At 40.3% G+C, this 20,061-nt stretch overlaps 1 protein-coding gene across 2 annotated transcripts in view; it reads left to right on the top strand.

Moving 5' to 3' along the window:
- Positions 1-19,839, top strand: part of RASGEF1B (RasGEF domain family member 1B) — a 653,319-nt gene extending 633,480 nt beyond the window's left edge. For both annotated transcript variants that reach the window (XM_040237187.1, XM_040237188.1), the window contains 10 exons: positions 2,437-2,649; positions 3,122-3,196; positions 5,048-5,143; positions 5,242-5,344; positions 6,795-6,874; positions 7,021-7,116; positions 13,411-13,506; positions 13,875-13,998; positions 15,793-15,865; positions 18,440-19,839. In XM_040237187.1, the coding sequence (XP_040093121.1) occupies positions 2,437-2,649; positions 3,122-3,196; positions 5,048-5,143; positions 5,242-5,344; positions 6,795-6,874; positions 7,021-7,116; positions 13,411-13,506; positions 13,875-13,998; positions 15,793-15,865; positions 18,440-18,464 (981 nt within the window). In that variant the 3' untranslated portion in view covers positions 18,465-19,839. The remainder of the gene's footprint in view (positions 1-2,436; positions 2,650-3,121; positions 3,197-5,047; positions 5,144-5,241; positions 5,345-6,794; positions 6,875-7,020; positions 7,117-13,410; positions 13,507-13,874; positions 13,999-15,792; positions 15,866-18,439) is intronic.
- Positions 19,840-20,061: the final 222 nt, after the last annotated feature.

The raw sequence follows: 20,061 nt of genomic DNA, 5'->3' as shown, positions 1-20,061 counted from the left end.
CCCTGTTGCATACATGTTCTCCTCATATTTTACTGCTTTTTGCGCACTAGCTGAATCCTCCACTGTACATTCCTCTGCCTGTTCCCTAAAAAGCACTTTTTAAGTGTAGAATAAGAATCTTTCACCAGATATTTGCTGTGTATCAGAATCACCTGGGGAGCATTTATTATGATATTTGGAACCAAAGACCGCAGAATCCATTTGAAGTTGATGGATTTTTATGTAACTTAAGATTATGAAAGTAGAAGAAGCAAGGGAAATAGGGATGAAGGATTTTTATTTTATTCTTCTTTACTTTCATTGAGGTACAGTTGACATATAACCTTGTATTAGTTTTAAGTGTACAACATAATGATTCATGGCTTATGTACAAGGCAAAATGACCACCACAGTAAGTCTAGTTAACATCTGTCACCTTTCATAGTTATAACATTTTTATCTTGTGATAACTTTTAAGATCTCTTAGCAACTTTCAAATATGCAATGCAGTATTATTAACTGAAGTCACCATCCTTCCTGGACATCCCATCCCCATGACTTATTTTATAACTAGAAGTTTCTACCTTTGACCCCCTCTTACCCATTTTGCTCATCCCCCAGTGAAGGATTTAAAATAGCCCTCAATTTGGCCTGAAGTGCTTTGAATTCTGAAGAAAGAGGCATTTTCTTTGAGTGACAAGCATATTATCAAATAGATAGCATCTTCTAAGCTGATAACTTTAGTGCTGTGTGGAAGATAGCTTCTTTGAAGGCTCAATTTTTTAAACACTTAGGTATTTCATTAGTGACTTTAGGGTGATCTGTGAATGTAGGAGGGGGGGAAAGGTCATCTAATGAACCAGTTTAAAGAACTCGGTGGAATATATACCAGACAAATAGAGAAGAAGACAAGGAAGGTTATGTGGGCTTTTTCGCCTTGACTGTATGAGAATTGCTCATTCCCTCCTGTTTGTGATTTTCCTCCATTTAAGTATGAAAACATCTGTTCATTTAAAATTTTATAAGATGCTGTGGTAAAACAAATGACCACTGTTGAAAAAAAAATATGGTTCTTAGGCTTGTAGGTAAGATGCCATTTAATTTTCAGGTAATTAATCTCAGAAAATGTTATTGTGGTACTTTTTGAAAAGGAGCTGATTAGTTAGTAAAGCATGGAAATAGGGTTTTCATCTGGAAATTCACTGGGACTGTCCTCCTTTGGAGCTTTAATCTAAGGACCACACTAGCAATGAATTAGCCTGTATGCCTTTCTCAGATACCAGCATCACAATTTACTTAGATGGCTAAAGAAAGTGAAAGAAAGAAAGTGAAGTCACTTAGTCGTGTCCGACTCTTTGCGACCCCATGGACTGGAGCCCACCAGGCTCCTCTGTCCATGGGATTCTCCAGGCAAGAATCCTGGAGTGGGTTGCCATTTCCTTCTCCAGGGGATCTTCTCAACCCAGGTATCGAACCCAGGTCTCCTGCATTGCAGGCAGACGTTTTAACCTCTGAGCCACCAGGGAAGCTTAGATGGCTAAGTGTTTGGCAATTTTGGCTGGAAGAGGAAGAATAAAAGAACACCCCTAACTTACATCATGATAACTGCCCCCTAGGTATTGATTGTGGAGTTATTTTTTGGACTTAATAACTATTTTAAAAGTCAAGAGGCTAACGTTTATCTATAATACGTTGTGTTGCTTTTAATACTAATTTATCTTAGTGTGTGGCTGTAGCATGATGTAGTCACAAACCAGGCAGCAGCTGGTAGTAGCATTACAGGGAGAATTGCCATGTGAAGGAATTTGATTGTAAACATTAGCGCTGACTCATGAGTGCAACAGAAACAGACATGAGCCAAAGGGAGGTCAGATACCAAAAAGGAATATCCAATGCTTCTTTTTGTGGGAACTCATGTTTTATGTGGAAATCAGGAAGGTGGGCTGAGTAGGAAGTGATGGTGTATTTCTGTCAAATAGTTGTTTGTACTTAGACGAATGAGATTGGGAACGATAGAAGTAGAAAAATCAAGAAGGTGGGCCTAAAGAAAAAGAATTAGGAAAAGAATGCTCTGACTTGAGATCTGTGCATCTTCACCTCCCAGAAGAAAACCAATAGGTTCCTATTTCAGTGCAGAGAACATTAGTTGTATGTGGTTCCTATTATATGGAATTCCCTCAGTAGCTCATCTAAAATATCACTGTAGTAGTTTCATGGCCCAACTTGAGTCGCACTCTCAAGAGCAACCCAAGGAAAGAACTAAATCTTGCAGGTCTGAAAAGACACCGTATGTATGTGTCTTTTAAATTGTTAGAGCAAAGCTGACTGCCTCTAACTACCCTCCACCAAGGTGGCTATCCAGCATCAAAGTAAAAGCACCAAGTACAGAGTCTCTGAGTTTGTGGTGTGGATGCACAGGCAGAGCGAGGAGGTCATCCTTTGCTTGTTTCCTGGCAGACGTATCGGAAGAATGTCCAGCAGATGATCCAGTGTCTGATCCGCAAACTGGCCGCGCTCAGCCAGTATGAGGAAGTGCTGGCCAAAATCAGTTCCACGTCGACGGATCGACTCACAGTTCTCAAGACCAAGCCACAGTCCATCCAGAGGGACATCATCACTGTCTGCAGTGACCCTTACACGTTGGCCCAGCAGCTGACTCACATAGAGCTGGTGAGGCCGTTGTCATCCTTGTCTTTATAACCCAGACTTGGTTTGCCGTGGTAACCAGATAGCATGTTCATCGGCAGTAATGTCAAGGGAGAGGTGAAAATAATCCAAATGGGGGCTAATCTATGAAATAGCGGCAGCATGTTTTATTTAGATATTTGCATATGACTGTTTCTGATATTCTGAGAATTCACTTTAAAATAAATACTAAGCAAGAGCGAAGAGGTTATTGACCTTCTTCATGTTCCCCCTCTAATGAATTTTTCCATAGCTTGCTCAGCCTTTTACTTTCTAGTGTATATTGACCCAAGCAGAAAACTGTCTGCTCAGATCTTAAAGATGATGGTTTTGAAGGTTAAAGGCTCATTTTACAAGATGCCTAAATTAAAAATGAGGATAGTGGCAGAAATTAATAGACAGAATGAAAAGACCATTCCTTCTCCTTTTCTTCACTACTGTTGGGTTTGTGTTTCAGGAGAGGCTCAATTACATTGGCCCAGAAGAATTTGTTCAGGCCTTTGTGCAGAAGGACCCTTTGGACAATGACAAGGTAATGGGTCTACCCAGAGGTTAGCCCCCAAATTGGAAATGGAATTCTTTAGTCCATGATTGTGGGTATGAGAGACAGAAATTGGAACACTTTTGTTTTAGGTTTTAAAGATCAGGAAGTTTTTTGTTTTTTTTTTAAATTCATGTGACTCTGTTTATTGCGATATTTGTTTTACTGTGGTAGTTTGAAGCCAAACCCACAATATCTCTGAGGTATGCCTGCACTTTGTGCACAAGGCTTTTTCTTTTTTTTTTTTTTTGATCATCCTACACAGCATGTGGGATCTTAGTTCCTCAACCCAGGGATGGAACCGGTGCCCCCTGCAGCGGAAGCACAGAGTCTTAAACTTAACTACTAGATCACCAGGAAAGTCCCTCACAATGATTTTTTTCTTCAGCCATGTCTGATTCATCACACTTTTATTCTTGAGTCTGGTCTCCAAGTGCCATAACAGTATTCTTACCCTATCACCAACTTTTATCCTCTCTTTCTCCTTATTGGGAAATTTAATAAGCAAGTAGATGCAGGCATTTGTGGTGATGAAGGTAGGAGATAAAGGATAATGGCTTTAGCAGATTAAGTCAGAAAGAAAATACGAGAGGATACTCTGCTCATGATTCAACAGTAGCAGGGGCGGTAGACAGGATGCATGTCCAGTGTGCTAAGGACAGGTCTTTACCGCGCTCTGCCTCTTGTCGTAAGGTGCATCCCTCATGGCAGGTTTATTGCCTGAGTACAGCCCATATGGGCAGAAACTGATAGTAGGCAAGGCTGTAAAGTCGGTGTACACACACATAAGAAACTTTTCCTCGTGTTACCTCCAGAAGTATTAGGCAAAGACTATATCACCCACTAATGAAAGCTCCTCTTTCAGAGTAGGGGCAGCAGCTGTTTTCCGGCCTTAGAATAGTTTTGCTCAGTACAGGAAGTGAAGATCAGGTTTTGCAATAGAGGCTAGTGGACTTTTTTGTTTGCCTCATTTGGAAGGAAGGAAAGAGGGGTATAATTAACCTGTTTAAGCTTGGCCTTGAACTCTGAGATGAGCTTAACTTCTTTTTGCTTTTGAACAATATGTCACTCACTCTCCAAAAATCAGGATGGTGTAAACTTCCGCTTTACCTACCTTGGAAATATACTAGTTTCTTGCTACACAGTGTTCCAAAATTTTCTCCTAGACTTAAGAGAAAATTTTCTAGACCTCTATACTCTCAGCTTCTCCATGCTATGTGAATAGCAATAGGTAGTCACACCCGTATTAATTGGTCAAGATTGTTTAGAATGCAGCCAAGACATATATGTATATTTTGGAATGGTACTTCTGAGAACTGTTCTCACCCAGAGTAATTTAGTTTCCTGGGACAGAAGGCACTGTCATGAAGGCAGCAGAATAGGTTTCTAGATCTTTGGGTTTTCACAGGACTATACTAAGAGACTGATATTTCTATTGAGAGCCATGGGCTTCCCAGGTGCCACTAGTGGTAAAGAACCTGCCTGCCAATGCAGGAGACCTAAAATCAGGATGTTCGATCCCTGAATCAGGAAGATCCCCTGGAGAAGGGCCTGGAACCCTCCTCCAGTATTCTTGCCTGGGAAATTCCATGGACAGAGGAGCCTGGCGGGCTGCAGTCCATGGGGTCACAAAGAGTCGGACACGACTGAAGTGACATAGCACACGCAGGAGAGTCAAGACTATTAGTGGCTTGTTCTCTTTTTCCCCTTGCTACTGCCCCCCCATCCTCAGAAGTCTTCCTAATTCATAAACTGAGAATAAAGGCCCATATCTGACAAAAACAAGAGCCTCACACACCCTTTTTTCCTCCAACTCATCTGCTCATTTTACTTTCCCAATAGAGTTGCTTCAGTGAACGGAAAAAAACACGGAACTTGGAAGCCTACGTGGAATGGTTTAATCGCCTCAGCTACTTGGTTGCTACAGAAATCTGCATGGTGAGAAAATGAATTTTTCTCCTAGGCCTCTATCTTACTTTTTCATACTTCCTTTATATTTGTTGGACAACTGCTCTCTTTCCTCTCGTTCTGTACAGCCTGTAAAGAAGAAGCATCGAGCAAGGATGATTGAGTATTTCATTGACGTGGCTCGGGAGTGTTTTAACATTGGCAACTTCAATTCCTTGATGGCAATAATCTGTGAGTGTTTTCTGAGAGATACGTGTCCTTTGTTTATATAGGTTATGTAAAATGGACCCACTAAGAATTAGCAAATAGTACAGTTTTGCTCATGAAAACTGTACTTATTAATCCAGACTTGTTTCAGAATGACCAGAAAGCTTTAAATATACAAACTGATACAAATATGTTTAATCTTTTATAAGTATATAAGAATTCATGGAATATGTTTAGTTAATCTTCATCTGAATATTTATCTATGAAATATATTTGCCTAAATTAAGGATTTTAGAAAGCGTTTGAGCAGCTTGTGTATCAAGCATTATAGAAACATAGGATCTGAAAGTAAATCAAATGATTCCCCTGGTAAGACAAGAGGTTGGCCTGAGAAACTGGAACATTTTCTGACTACCCTTGATCCTAGTACTTGTCATCTGCTGACCTCATTAGCCTCACAAGGATTTTTAATGCCAGCAACTATTCATTCAGTAAACATAAGGCATGGGGGTAGCACTGTGTCTTGTTTTTTTTTCCAGTTTATACCTGTTTTCTTGCTACGATTATTGATAATGACTGTTTCATTTAAAAATATCCTGATTTATATGATAAATGATATGGCTATCTTACACATTATAAGTACTCAGTAAATATATGAATATTTACCTGGCTCTTTAGAATCAGGGTCAGTTTGAAGCCAGAGAATCTACTGAATTTAATTCAATAATTTTAATTTTAATAACCCCCCTCATGAATCCATTTTTCCCTTAAAAAATCTTTTTTTGCCCTTTTGTCTCCCCCATAAAAATGACTGGTAAATCTTCAGCTTATTATCTGGCTTACTGCACAAAAATAGTGAACAGAAAGGTCATCTAAATCAGGGACTTGAAAGGCCCACAGTCTAGGTAATAGAAGATTACCTAATTTCCCTCTTGTACTGTTAAGAAAATGTCAGGGCAGTTTATATCACAGGAGAAATTATTTGTAATACATCTAGCCGAACACTTGTATTCAAACTCTGTAAAAGACCCTACAGAGCAACAGTATGTCGACAAATAACCCAGTGAAAACAAGGGCAAAATACCTGAACAGTTCATAAAAGAAGATACACTGATGGACAGACAGTATATGAAAAGAAGCTCTACATCATTAGTCATCAGAGAAATACAAATTTAAATTAGAATCACAGTGAAATACATTTCACACACTGGAGTGACTGAAATTAAGAAGACTGATTGAACCAAATATTGTGAGGATTATGGACCAAGTAGAATTCTCAGACCTGGGTGGGGTTGTGAAATGGGACCGCTACTTTGGAAAATCGTTTGGCAAGTTTTTTTTTTTTTTTTTTTTTAAATAAAGCTAACTTCCTTTTACTTAATAATGAACACTTTTTTCAGAATGTACCTTAGAATGACTTCTCTGATTTCTCTGTTTCCACTTTCTTTTTCTCGCCTTCCATTGTAATCGGAAGCTGGCATGAACATGAGCCCCGTCTCTCGACTGAAAAAAACTTGGGCCAAAGTGAAGACTGCCAAGTTCGATGTTCTTGAGGTATGTGAAGCAGAGCTCTTGCTGTTAAGTAACATTTTGCCCCAGAATTATTTGGACTTTTTGAATCCAGCATTTAAAGTATGATCTCATAAACTTTCTGCAGGTGAGAAGTGCGTAGTTCATATTCTCCTCTCTTTTGTCTACAGCATCAAATGGACCCTTCGAGCAATTTCTATAATTATCGAACAGCTCTTCGTGGGGCAGCGCAAAGGTCTTTAACTGCTCATAGCAGCAGAGAGAAGGTACGTGTTTAAACAAGTTTTATTCATGGCATAGTTGCCACGCGTAGCACTGAAATGCACTGTGTGTGTGCATGCGTGCTAAGTCATTTCAGTTGTGTCTGACTCTCTGCGAATTTATGGACTGTAGCCTACCACGCTCCTGTCCATGGGGATTCTCCAGGCAAGAATATTGGAGTGGGTTGCCATCCCCTCCTCCAAGGGATCTGCTCCACCCGGAGACTGAACCCATGTCCTCCTGCAGTTCCTGCCTTACAGGCAGATTCTTTACCACTGAGCTTCCGGAGAAGCCCTGAAATGTACTGTACTCAGCTGCTTTTGCCTGTTTAGATCTAAGAAAGAAACTTCATATGCTGTGGACATGTTTCTCACTTGCCACATAGGGAGGGGGGATGCTACAGAAGGAGGAAAGGGGAAGGCAACTTGGTAGCAAGCTTTGAAAACGTTATTATTGCATTATTTAAATGATTATTTTGTAATGTGTCATAGTTGTGTTTCAAGAAATAAATTAAGTCCTATGTTAAGATGACTAATGGCATTAGAAAGTAATTTGATTTAATGGAATACAGACATTTAAGCTCGGCACAAGGTAGCTGACTTAATGTAATCTTTTAAAGAATTAGCTTACCTCCCATGGTTAAGTCATTTATTTTCAGAAAGTAGGTTAGTTGCTGTAGCATTAGGCCTGCTGTTACTAATTGGGTATGTGGGTGGCGGGAAAAGTGCCAGGATGATGTCTGAGAAATGAATGGTCTTCACTCTACCTGCCCTGCCCTTAAAAAGTTTCACACTGTCCTGGATCAGCCATGCTTCTGACTTGGAAGGGCCTTTACCCACATTTCATACTTGGGAAGAAGAAGTCATTTTGACATTAGGAGATCATGTTATTTGAGAAGTAGATACTTGGTTACAGTAAATGGGCTGATGAAGGCTGCTTGGTGAAAACAATTTTCTGCTTAGGTTCTACCCCGTCTTTTAACTTGAACTATATGCTCCAACAAATCAAAGAAAATGAGGATACAAAATTTTAGGCCCTCTTGGTCACTCACCCTCAAAAGCTTCAGCTTCCGTGATCTAAAATGAAAACAAATGCAAAAAGAAACCCCATCTTTTAAGCATGCTAAATTGCTTCTCACCAAAATCTAAAATATTGGTTCTGATCATGTTTGAGAGCTATTATAAATACATTAATTTTTTAAAATAAAGAAGCAAGGTTGGCGTGGGGATGAAGCAGAGATGACTGTCTCACTTCAGCCCAAGGGAGTATATAAGCTTTTATTTTTATTATTATTATTTTATAATGTTTATTTGGCTGCTCCAGGTCGTAGTTGTGGCATGTGGTATCTAGTTCCCTGCCCAAGGATCAAACCCAGGTCCCCTGTACTGGGAGTGTGGAGTCTCAACCACTGGACCGCCAGAGAAGTCCCTGTATGAGCCTTTAAGTACTACTTTTCCACATCTCAGTACTTCCATGGCTAGACTGAGAAAAATCTAATCAGAAGCTTTGTAAGCTTCAGAAAATGAGCACACTTGTGGGAGGATACCAGCACCCAGAATGTGCAAGGCTTTCTCTGCAGAACCTCTGTGAGTTAGAGGGGTCTCTGTCCTAGGGAGGAGGCGGCTGTAGAAGCATCTCTCTTAATCAGGAACTGCGTGCACATATGCATGCCTACTCAGTCGCTTGGTCGTGTCTGACTCACTGCGACCCCACGGACTACAGCCCACCAGGCTCTGCTGTCCATGGGATTTTTCAGGCAAGAATACTGGAGTGGGTTGTCGGTTCCTCCTCCAGGGGTTCTTCCCAACCCAGGGATTGAACCTGAGTCTCCTGTGTCTCCTGCATGGGAGGGCATGTTCTTTACCACTAAGTAAGTCTGAGGCTGTAGCACTGGCCAACCCCCCCAACCAAGGTCTCAGTGAATGTTATACTTGTGGGACTCTGATAGCTTTTTCCAGAAAAACAGTATTTACCCTTTCTGTCATTGAATAAATTCTGTCAACTTTAATTTCATTTTTTTCTTAAACCAGTTCTGTCTGAGCATATGGATTATATTCTGCAGTTCATAAAACAAATGGTATCACCACCAATTTTTTTAAAATATGACATTTCTAGTTCACAATTATCCTCCAAGTCTATGAATGAAAGCATTTGGGGGCATAAGAGCCATCTTCGATTCAAGAGAATTGAAATCTTTTTTTCTTTTTTTGAAGTGAGGGTAAACTCTTTACCTCTGAGTTATTGCCTATTTTAAAGTCTTCCTGGAAACATGACTAGAGTAATACAATCTTTGATATTCTTTGAATTATGTTCATGTGGCCAATGTGGTTTCTCTCTAGATACCACATCTTAGAACAGATTAAATCTATCTGTCACATGGGGGCCGTAAAATGATCCTTAAATAGCTGTTTTTCCTCTGAGTCCTTGTGTCTCCTGGTTTTTTAACCACTCCTTATTCGAGTGTATGGTTTTAAATACTTTCACCATCCCATTTCTGATCGTGGGAACTTATTCCTCCTCATCACCATTCATTTCTAGGTGTGGAACTGATAACTCCTTTAAGGTGTAGCTGCCAAGTTTCTGAATTTAGAATATTGTGAAAGGGAATTAGGAAACATTACTACTTGAGAAGTTTTCCCACTAAAGCCTTCATTGAAAGACTTCTCAGAAACCAAACTTTTGTTCCTGTTAGTAGCCTATATGTCTACCTTAGCTCTGGAAACCCAGAGTCCTTGTAGTCTCCTGATTTTTACTGTGGTGGATTTGCATAGGGGCTGCTGATCTGAAGGGAACCATTCATGAGGAAATGAGAAGGTGAAGGAGCTTGTGAGACTGCTCCGTCTAGCGTATGGGCGTCAGGAACAGAGCAGGAATAATAGGGAGATTATTTCTGTTGCTGCATCTTGGAAAAGTAGTTCTGACAATCAGTAGTGGATCAGTCCAGCGATTCCACTTTTGGCTATTTATCCAACTATATCAAAAACACCATATAATTCGGAAAGATATATGTATCCCATATTCATTGCAGCATTATTTACAAAGCCAAGATATGAAACCAATCTTGTCCACTGATGGATGAAGAAATTGTAATTTATGTATATATGTATGTATATGTATATATACATATATACAACTACAAATATATACATATGCAATTTATTTATTATATATGTAATGGAATATTATTCAGCTATTAAAATGAATGAGGTCTTGCCATTTGTGTAATATGGGTAAAACTGGAAGACATTAAGTGAAATAAATCAGACTGAGAAAGACAAGTACTGTATGATCTTTCTTATATGTGAGATCTAAATGTATATATATATGTGTGTGTATATATATATATATATATTTCATTTTAAGGCAAGCTTATAGATACAGAGAACAGATTGATGGGTGCCAGAGACATGAGGTAGGGAATGGGGGAAATAAGTGAATTGTTCTTCACTTTTTTCTGGTTTAAGTAAATTTTATTTTCTAAAAAAGACTGGATTGTATGGCACATACCATGAATGCAAAACTCACATATGTTATAGCCTCTGCCACCCAGCTCGAGGCACATGACAAGAACTTCTGAAGAGTTTAAATATCCTTGTAAGACAGTGAGTGATCAGAACCATATGTAGGTCCATCTTAATTATAATTCAGTCCTCACTTTCCTGATGATGATCCATCAGCAATATTTGTCCCCTTGTATGGGGCCCATGGGTTTGGGGGGGATGCTTAATTGAGGTCAGTTTTGTATTGTTTAATCCTTGCTACAACTCAATGAGGCACTGTTTCCATTTTAAAGTGAAGAAACTAGGCTTTCTTAGTATGTTAGCCTTATACCTGGGGTTGGCCATCTTTTTCTCTTAGGGACCAGATCATAAATATTTTAGGCTTTGTAAATTGCAGTTTCTGTTGCAACTACTGAGCTCAGACATAGTGGCACAAAAGCAGACACAGGTGATGTGCAGGTGAGTGGATGAACGTGACTGTTTCACACGAAAGCTGTCTGGACACTGGAATTTTAACTTCATGGTCGTGAAATATTATTCTTTTGCTATTTTCCCAGCCATTTAAAAATGTAAATGCATGACCTCTAGGCCATTCCAAAACAGGTAATGAGATGGGCTGGCCTGTGGGCCACAGTTGGCAGACTCAGGGCTTATGTGGCCAGTCAAGGGTGGAGCCAGATTTGGGCTCTGCCTCTCAGTTCAGGCATTTGAAACTGGCAGAGGCAAAGCCCATCACCTTGCAGGCACAGGTGGTCTTGCAAAGAAGTGAGGTGCAGGTGTACTTTTATCCTTGTTGTGACGGCTGTTTAGTTCTAAAATAATAGAAAAAATAGCCAGTAAAATTATGAGAAGGTTATGAAGGCACCTTTACGAATTCAGTTTAGAGACTTCCAGACAATAGCAGATAATTCAGGGCTTCCCTGCTGGTCCAGTGGTTAAGAATCCGCCTTGCAGTGCAAGGGACGCCAGGGATCAAACTGGGTTAGGGTTAGGGTTACCTAACCCACAGGCCTCAGGTCCAGCAAGACCGAGTGCGGCTGAAAGAGCAAAGTAAAGAAGGAAATTTAAAAACGTGTTTTTTTAGGTACATTCAAAAGTGCTGTCAAGAAATCAGCAAAACAAAAAAATAATCAAAGCCTATCTTTTTAAAATGACTTCAGGGGAAAATCTGAATTTCTCTCTAGAAGTGAAAATGTATGCTAATATTTTTGTGTATAAGCCAAAACATATGTTTTCCAGACCTCCCCTTCATCTAGTATAGATGTACCACGTGAGTCATAAGCTTAGGGAAACTTCAAAAACCTGCTCTTGGGTAAACAGCATAGGCCCACCCACGGGTGTTTGCAGCATCGTTTGCACTGTCGCAAATGTAGAATCTTCAAAAGCATGTTAGCATTTGAGAGAAAGTAGAAGTTACAAAGGGGAAGAACAGAGAGTCTTATTTTTTGTTCCTTCTGGATTTAGCAGGAATTAGGATACTGTCTCAGAGATTATAATTTTAGGTTAATTCATTAAATACCACTCTATCAGACCAAAGATGTAAGGCAGGAAAGGCTTACTAAAGGAGCCTCATTGTTTTTTAAACAACTGTTAATTTGCACATTCATGTTCCCCCCTCACCTGGGCCTCCCTCACAACACATTGTGCAAGTTATTATACTGCTTTGCTGCTTTCCCAAGAGAGCAGGTATTTACTTGTTCTGACATACAAGGCCCGATTTGCTCAATAGGAAGTTTGTAGCAACTATTAGTGAAAACTCCCAGTTCTCATGTTATCTTGAGCTGTGTCTACAAGAGAAGGGGCTTCCCAGGTGGCTCAGTGTTAAAAAGTCACCTGTAGATGCAGGTGACTCAGGAGACGCAGGTTCGATCCCTGCGTTGGGAAGATCCCCTGAAGGAGGAAATGGCAACCCACTCCAGTATTCTTGCCTGGAAAATTCCATGGACAGAGGAGCCTGGCAGGTTACAGTCCATGGGATCGCAAAGAGTCAGACAGACTGAATGACTGAGCATATATACAGTTCTTCAAGGAAAAAGAAAATGTTCCTCTAAAAAGAAAAATCATCTAAAATGTAGATGTGTAAATGATAGAAGAAGTACAGATCCTCACAGACAGATGGGTCACATATTTTAAAATCTTAGTACCTGTGGGACTTTCCTGGTGGTCCAGTGGCTGACACTCTGTGCTTCCAATGCAAGGGGCCCAGGTTCAAGCCCTGGTCAGGGAACTAGATCCTGTAGGCTGCAACTAAAAGATTCTGAATGCTGCAACTAAGACCCAGCACAGCCTAAATAAATAAATATTAAAAAAAAAAAATCTTTGTACCTGCAGTGACAGGTATTCTATTAATATTTGGTTCTAAGTGAATGAAAAGTAAAGAGTCTTTTAGATCTTGTCCTTTTGATTATAATGAGAACTTTCAGATTTTACTATATTCTATTATATTGAGAAAAATATGGAAAACAACCTGAATCCATCCATCTCCCATTGCCACTCATCTTTGCTTCTTTTTGGTTATTAACAGCATTCGCATGTTCAGAAAAATTATGTAAGGAAGGAAATGGCTGTCATGGGAGGTCAAAACACTGCACTCATCCCGGTCAATGGTAGCCTACTATGGGAGACGGTGAGGGACAGGGAGGCCTGGCGTGCTGTAGTCCATGGGGTTGCAAAGAGTTGGACATGACTGAGCAACTGAACAGCAACTATGTAATCCCTTCATTAACGTCCTGTATTGTTTGATGAGAGACTAAATGTTTATTTGTCCAGAACAAACCAGAATCTTTTTGTTTTCTCTAGATTGTGATACCATTCTTCAGTCTGTTAATCAAAGATATTTATTTCCTCAATGAGGGCTGTGCCAACCGCCTTCCCAATGGCCATGTCAACTTTGAGGTAAGGGTAGGCTGCAAAAATCTGAGCGCAGAGGACCAGCCTCTCCACCAAGTACAGAGAGGCCAGGCCATCTGAGCTTGATTCTGAAGTTCTGAAACCAAGTTTTCTCTTTCCTTGCTAATCTGTGAGAAGATAATAGTGCTGAGTAGAATAAATTAGCTACACCATTATTATTCTTATCCAGAGATATTTGAGTAACTTTTCACTACTACCTAAAAATACCAATAGCTGATTTTTCTTAAGTTAAGAAAATGATGTAGTTCAGAAGATTAGAAGCCAGAAGAGAACATTAACTGGAGTGGTTTCATCCAAGCTCATGATTTTTGACAACTGCCTTTCAATTCAACTTTCATTTGATTCTTTTGTAGAAATTTTGGGAACTGGCCAAACAAGTGAGTGAATTCATGACGTGGAAACAAGTGGAGTGTCCATTTGAGAGGGACCGGAAGATCTTACAGTATCTGCTCACAGTACCAGTCTTCAGTGAAGATGGTGGGTAGCCTATTAAGCTGTGGCTGCTGCCAGGATCTATAGACCCTATGATCAGGAAATCAATGTATTAAGTGCTTGGTGTCTGGTTCCTTATGTAGTATGAAGCCTGTCTTCTGACCTGCTCCATCTTCATTTTCTGTTGCACAAAAAACTGTGTGATTTATCCCTAAAATATTTGAGTCAGGCACTCACTCACTATTCAGCCACAAATAGTACATTTCTGTGTTTAAACAAAAATTTTATAATATTAGATCTGCAGAGCTTTGGGGCACAAATGGAAAGTTACAGAGGGATTTTTTTCCCCTTGTTCAGGCTTGCTTTAATGGAGAAAAAAGGTGTTTCATGACATGTTGATATTCAAGATAAACTTGAAAAACAAAGCAGTTGCTACCCGCTGCTATTTGTAAAAAATAAACCATGGAAAGTCTTAACCTGTTAAAACATTAGGGACTTTGAGGCAGAAACAGTGGTTGGGTACCCAAAAAACGGACTAGATATTTAAAGTTTGTAAAAGACTTGGGGATTGATTATATTACTCTATTATAGCCTAATATTATACAAATCAATTGCACTATTAACTGTTTCTCATCGTAGATTGATAGTGTTTATGATAATGACTAAAGAACATTTTGAATTAATAAGATCTATTCTAGAGGGGGCTTGATTGTTACTAACCTCTGAAGATAGGATTAATACCAAGCTTTTAATGCTTTAGAAATCTTTTTGACTTACAGTGGAAACATTAGAAGAGTGAAAAATTGACCTAAAAACCCTAACTTTTTTCCTGCTAAAAGGTCTTTTTAAAAGCTAACACGGGTCCAGGAGTCTTTTAAAAAGCCCTGGTGGTCCAGTGGCTAAGACTCTACACTCCCAGTACAGAGGGCCTGGCTGTGATCCCTGGTCAGGGAACTGGATCTTATGTGCCACAGTGAAGACTGAAGATCCCATGTGCCACAGCTAAGACCCGGCACAGCCAAATAAATAAATCAATCCAGCAGAAAAGGCTCCCCATCCCAGTCCTCCTTTTTGTAAAGAGTATAAATGTGAGTGTATATTCCAGTCCTGTGGCTTGCCTTTATAAGCTTTTTTTTGCCTCAAAAATTGTCTTAGTTATGGGCTTCCCTGATGGCTCAGTGGTAAAGAATCTGCCTGCCAGTGAAGGAGATACAGAGTCCAGCCCCTGGTCTTTGAAGATCCCACATGCTGTGGAGCAGCTAAGCCCATGTTCCACAACTTCTGAGCCTGTGCTCTAGAGCCCGGGAACCGCAACTACTGAGCCCACGTGCTGCAGCTGCTGAGGCCTGAGCATCCTAGAGCTCGTGCTCGGCAACAAGAGAAGCCACCACAATCAAAAGCCCTCTCGCTGCAACAGAGAGTTGCCCCCACTCACTGTAGCTAGAGAGAAAGTCCACCCAGGCCAGCCAAAAATAAATTAAAAAAAAAAACATAGTTATGTAAATAAGCTTTAAAAAAAATAGAACCTGGGAGATATGCTGGGGCGTGTCAGACTTGCATGTCTTTCACAAGTATCCCTTTAAAAAAAAATAATCATAAATTGTCTTACTTAACCAACTACTTTTTTGGTCTAGAGGCACCTGGCATTTTGTTGAGAGGGTCCAGAAGGGGCAAAATGGTGTTTTGTGTTTCTAAAGCTTCCCTATTGTAATTCGATGTTTTAAAGAGTGTGCTTTGCTGTACGGTTTGGCTGAGGTTGAATGGGGGATGCGTGGAGGTGGGTAATGTATCAGAAGAAGGCTTCGGCATTCATGCATTCTTCCTTTTGGTTGATTGTAGCTCTCTACTTGGCTTCCTATGAAAGTGAAGGACCTGAAAATCATATCGAGAAAGACAGATGGAAGTCCTTAAGGTGAGTCTTGTTGCTTCTCATTGCTGTACAAATCTAAACATGTTGGCCTTAAGTGAAAAAAGCCACGTGCTTGCTGGAGAAAGTCCCTGCCTGTGTGTTGCAAGCCCTCTCTGTAGCTTATCTCTTGATTACTAAATCTTTGTGGCTTGAAATCTTCATTGCCATCCTTCAGTTTTATTGCCTTTTTTTTTTTTTTTTTAATACTGGCAGATATACAGTGACTCTGTGCTGCTTTTTCTCTCCCAGTATTTTATGGGATGAGGAACTGAAATTTCCCCATGGTGTGTTAAAAAGGCCTCTGACACATTTTCTTCATCTAAAAGATAAGAATTGTTCTAACACTAAAATTTTATTTGACCTGAGATAAAAAAGACCAGTTGGTTTAGTAAATCTGAGAGTGTCACTTATTGCCTAGACCTTGGTCCCCTCTTTGGTTTGGGAGAGAGTTAGGACTTGAAACATAATCCACAATCTTTTCAAATTTAAACATTTTGTTATTCTATTAATATTTTTGAACAAAACTAGGATAGATAAGTTTGTCTTTTAACCACTTGAGATGCTTTAATGGGCGAAAGTAGCCCAGGATATAGAATTACTATAACCAAAATTACTGTTTGTGTATTTTTACTGAGAGACTCTGGGAGTGTGTGCCTTTTGGTACCAGGTTGACAGGCCCATTTTCTCGTCTTTCCAGAGTCATTTGGGAGCCTTTGTTAAACTCGATCAGGGCTAGGTTTTATGAACCAGGGTATCTAAGATATATTTGCTTTTGTGTGATTTTGTTTCAGAGGAAAATTTAGGCCTTCTTTGAACCTTTTATAGAGGAGAGATAAGGTACAGAGGCGTTGGAATTATTATTGTTAGAACAAATCATGGTAATAGGCAAAGGATTGCAGCTGTTTCTTCTTTACTCTTCTGCTCTGTGAGCCCTTAGGGTGAGCACTAGCTCCTCCCTCATGTCTGCCACAGCTCTGGACATGCTGTTGTGCTGTTGAGCAATGATACTGAGGGTAATGTGGGTGTTGGGCAAGGCAGAGCACCCCCAAAGAAGATAAAAAAGAAGTATGCGATGGTTCTTTGCAAAACCACACATGCTAAGTGGATACTAAGGCTCATTAAAAGCAGAGACATCACTTTGCCAACAAAGGTCCATATAGTCAAAGCTCTGGTTTTTCCAGTAGTCATGTATGGATGTGAGAGCTGGACCATAAAGAAGGCTGAGTGCTGAAGAATTGATGCTTTTGAATTGTGGTGCTGGAGAAGACTCTTGAGAGTCCCTTGGACAGCAAGGAGATCCAACCAGTCAATCCTAAAGGAAACCAGTCCTGAATATTCATTGGAAGGACTGATGCTGAAACTGAAGCACCAGTACTTTGTCCACCTGATGTGAAGAGCTGACTCATTGGAAAAGACCCTGATGCTGGGAAGGATTGAGGGCAGGGAGGAGAAGGGGATGACAGAGAATGAGATAGTTGGATAGCATCACTCAATAGACATGAGTTTGAGCAAACTCCAGGAGATAGGGAAGGACAGGGGAGCCTAACACACTACGGTCCATGGGGTCTTAAAGGGTTGGACACTATTTAGCAACTGAACATCAACAACAGATTCTCAAATGATGTACCTACCTGAACTAGCAGTTCTCCCAGAAAATCTGAAAGACTTTAGTGCTTACTATTTTTCTGTCCTTTTTTAAAAAATTATTTTAAGTTATTTTTTATTATAGTTGATTGACAATATTGTGTTAGTTTCTGGTGTATAGCAAAGCGATTCGATTTTATATATGTGTACACACACACACACACACACATATATATATAGATGGATACTTTTTCGGATTTTTAATAGGTTATTACAAAATATTAAGTATAGGTCTTTGTTGTTTATTTTATATATAGTAGTGTGTATATGTTGGCTTCCCCCATGACTCAGAGGTAAAGAATCTGCCTGCAGTGCAGGAGATGCGAGTTCAATCCCTGGTCAGGAAGACCCCCTAGAGAAGGAAATGGCAACCCACTCGAGTATTCTTGCCTGGAGAATCCCATGGACAGAGGAGCCTGATGAGCTACAGTCCAGAGGGTCACAGAGTCAGACATTACTGAGGCGACTTAGCACACACGTATCTCAGTAAAGCTGGAAAAAAAATCAGAAGTTAATTATTAATATAGAATTTCTATCTTACCCTATATACTTTTATTACTTTAGAGATGTGGAGGAATTCCCAAACTTGAGTATAGCAAATCCCAGTGGATTAGCGACTTAGCATGCACGGACAGTGTGTATATGTTACTCTAAAATTTCTAGTTTATCCCTCCCCCCACTTTCCTCTTTGGTAATCCTGCTTTGTTTTCTGTGTCTGTGAGTCTGTTTCTGTTTTGTCCATCAGTTTGTTTGCGTCATTTTCTTAGATTCCTCATACAAGTAATATCACATGATATTTGTCTGACTTACTGTAAACTATTTAAAATCGAGCTTCAAACACGGGAAAGACAAAACTAGTGTTAGGTGAGGATTCTCACCCTCCTTCAGGTCATCTGCCACCTTCCTTCTGATCGTGTTTTCCTCACTCCTCAGATCCAGCCTCCTGGGCAGAGTTTAACACACGGGCTGCTGGTTGCTGCTGCCGCCACCGCCGCCGCCGCTTCACATAGATCATCGAGGGGCTGGCCTTTGTGTTCGGGAATCTTGTGCTACCAAAAAATCATGAAGTCCCTGCAAACACGCTCCCTCAAGAGCAGATGGGGACCTTGCTCCCTGCAGCTGACAGATTGACTCAGATTCTATGAGACTGAAATGTTCACTGAGGACACTTGAGAAAGAATCCTCTAAGGGTCCCAGCTCTGCAGTGATTCATCTCCTGGAATTTCCATGTGAATCACAGCTCTGCACCTGGATGGAGCTTTCTTTTGTGTGTGTATGTGTGTGGTTTTTTTTTTTTTTTTAATTTGGTTCAACATTTGCTGCTAATGGGACTTGCCCAGCTGAGGGCTGGCTCTTAGGAAGCCCATGATTCTTTGTTAACTTAAAAGAAAAAGGGAGAGAAGGGAGGGGAAGCAAGCCTTCCTTTTAGATCCCAAACTGCAGCTCAGTGGCGTTGCCCCAGAGGGATCAAGCTGGCTGGAAGCCAACCTCGGACTTGGTTTCCCTGAGCTCGGGCTGTGTTGTGAATTCCCCTCTTCCCTTTTCCTGCAAAGTTTTGAGTTGGCTGCTGGTTAGCAAACTCCTTTTTACCCATATAAGTTATTTAATATAATAATGAAGCTCAACACTGTGGTAGGAAAATAGCCACTAGGAAAAAAAAGGCAGAGTTTGTCATTGGACTGCGTAACTTTCTAGAAGGACTGTCTGTTTTCTTTGCCCTTCTGAGCTGTTTACAACTGACCACTGTGTTCTACAGATGTATTTTTTAGTGTTTTTTTTTTGTTACTTAGTTTTCCATGACGTGTATTATTTTTTCCTCTTGTAAATTTAAATTATCTGACTGTAAGAGTCTGGGGGGAAAAAACCCCATGGTCTAATTACAATTTAATTTTTTAACAGTCTGTTATTTTTCATTACCTTTTGGAATCTGTTGGCAACTGAACATGTGAACAGAAAACAAATTGGTAAAGTTCCCCCCGCTCCCCAGCCACTAGAGCAGTGAACAAAACAAACGAGAAACATCTTGCTGTTAACTCAAGAGGTCAATCTAATTGTGAAATAGTTCACCTTGTTAAACATCTGAACAAATCTGTAGTTGCTCTGCAAACAGCCATTGTATTTATTTACTCTAGGAGAATCTGTAGAGTAGGAAACTGTGCTAATGAAAAAAAACAAGACATCATGTTCAAAACAGAGATGTATTTGAAGACTTAATGACATGGTTTCAAAACACAGAGCATGTCTGTATTCTGCACGCCATCTCAGCAGACCGAAAATGTCTCTAAGCTGTCCCTTTACGACCATCAATATATTTGACACTCTGCGGCCTGGAATTGTGATGCCTTTCTTTTCTTTCACGGATGGAATTGATGGGGAGGTGGGGGCGGTGGGGGACTGGAGTCTCAGTCATTCGACTCAAGTGACTGGCTGGAAATGCGTCTTGTCCTTGGAGAAGTGGCCTTTAGAAGCATGTGTGTGGCTCCTGACTTTGTTGAACCCAGTCTCGAAAACAGGAAAGTGGTAGTTGCTCAGTTGTGTCCCACTTTTTGCGAACC

This window comes from Oryx dammah, unplaced genomic scaffold, assembly GCF_014754425.2.
Source record: "Oryx dammah isolate SB20612 unplaced genomic scaffold, SCBI_Odam_1.1 HiC_scaffold_3, whole genome shotgun sequence".
NCBI lineage: Eukaryota > Metazoa > Chordata > Mammalia > Artiodactyla > Bovidae > Oryx > Oryx dammah.
This window is presented reverse-complemented; position numbering and strand designations above follow the sequence as displayed.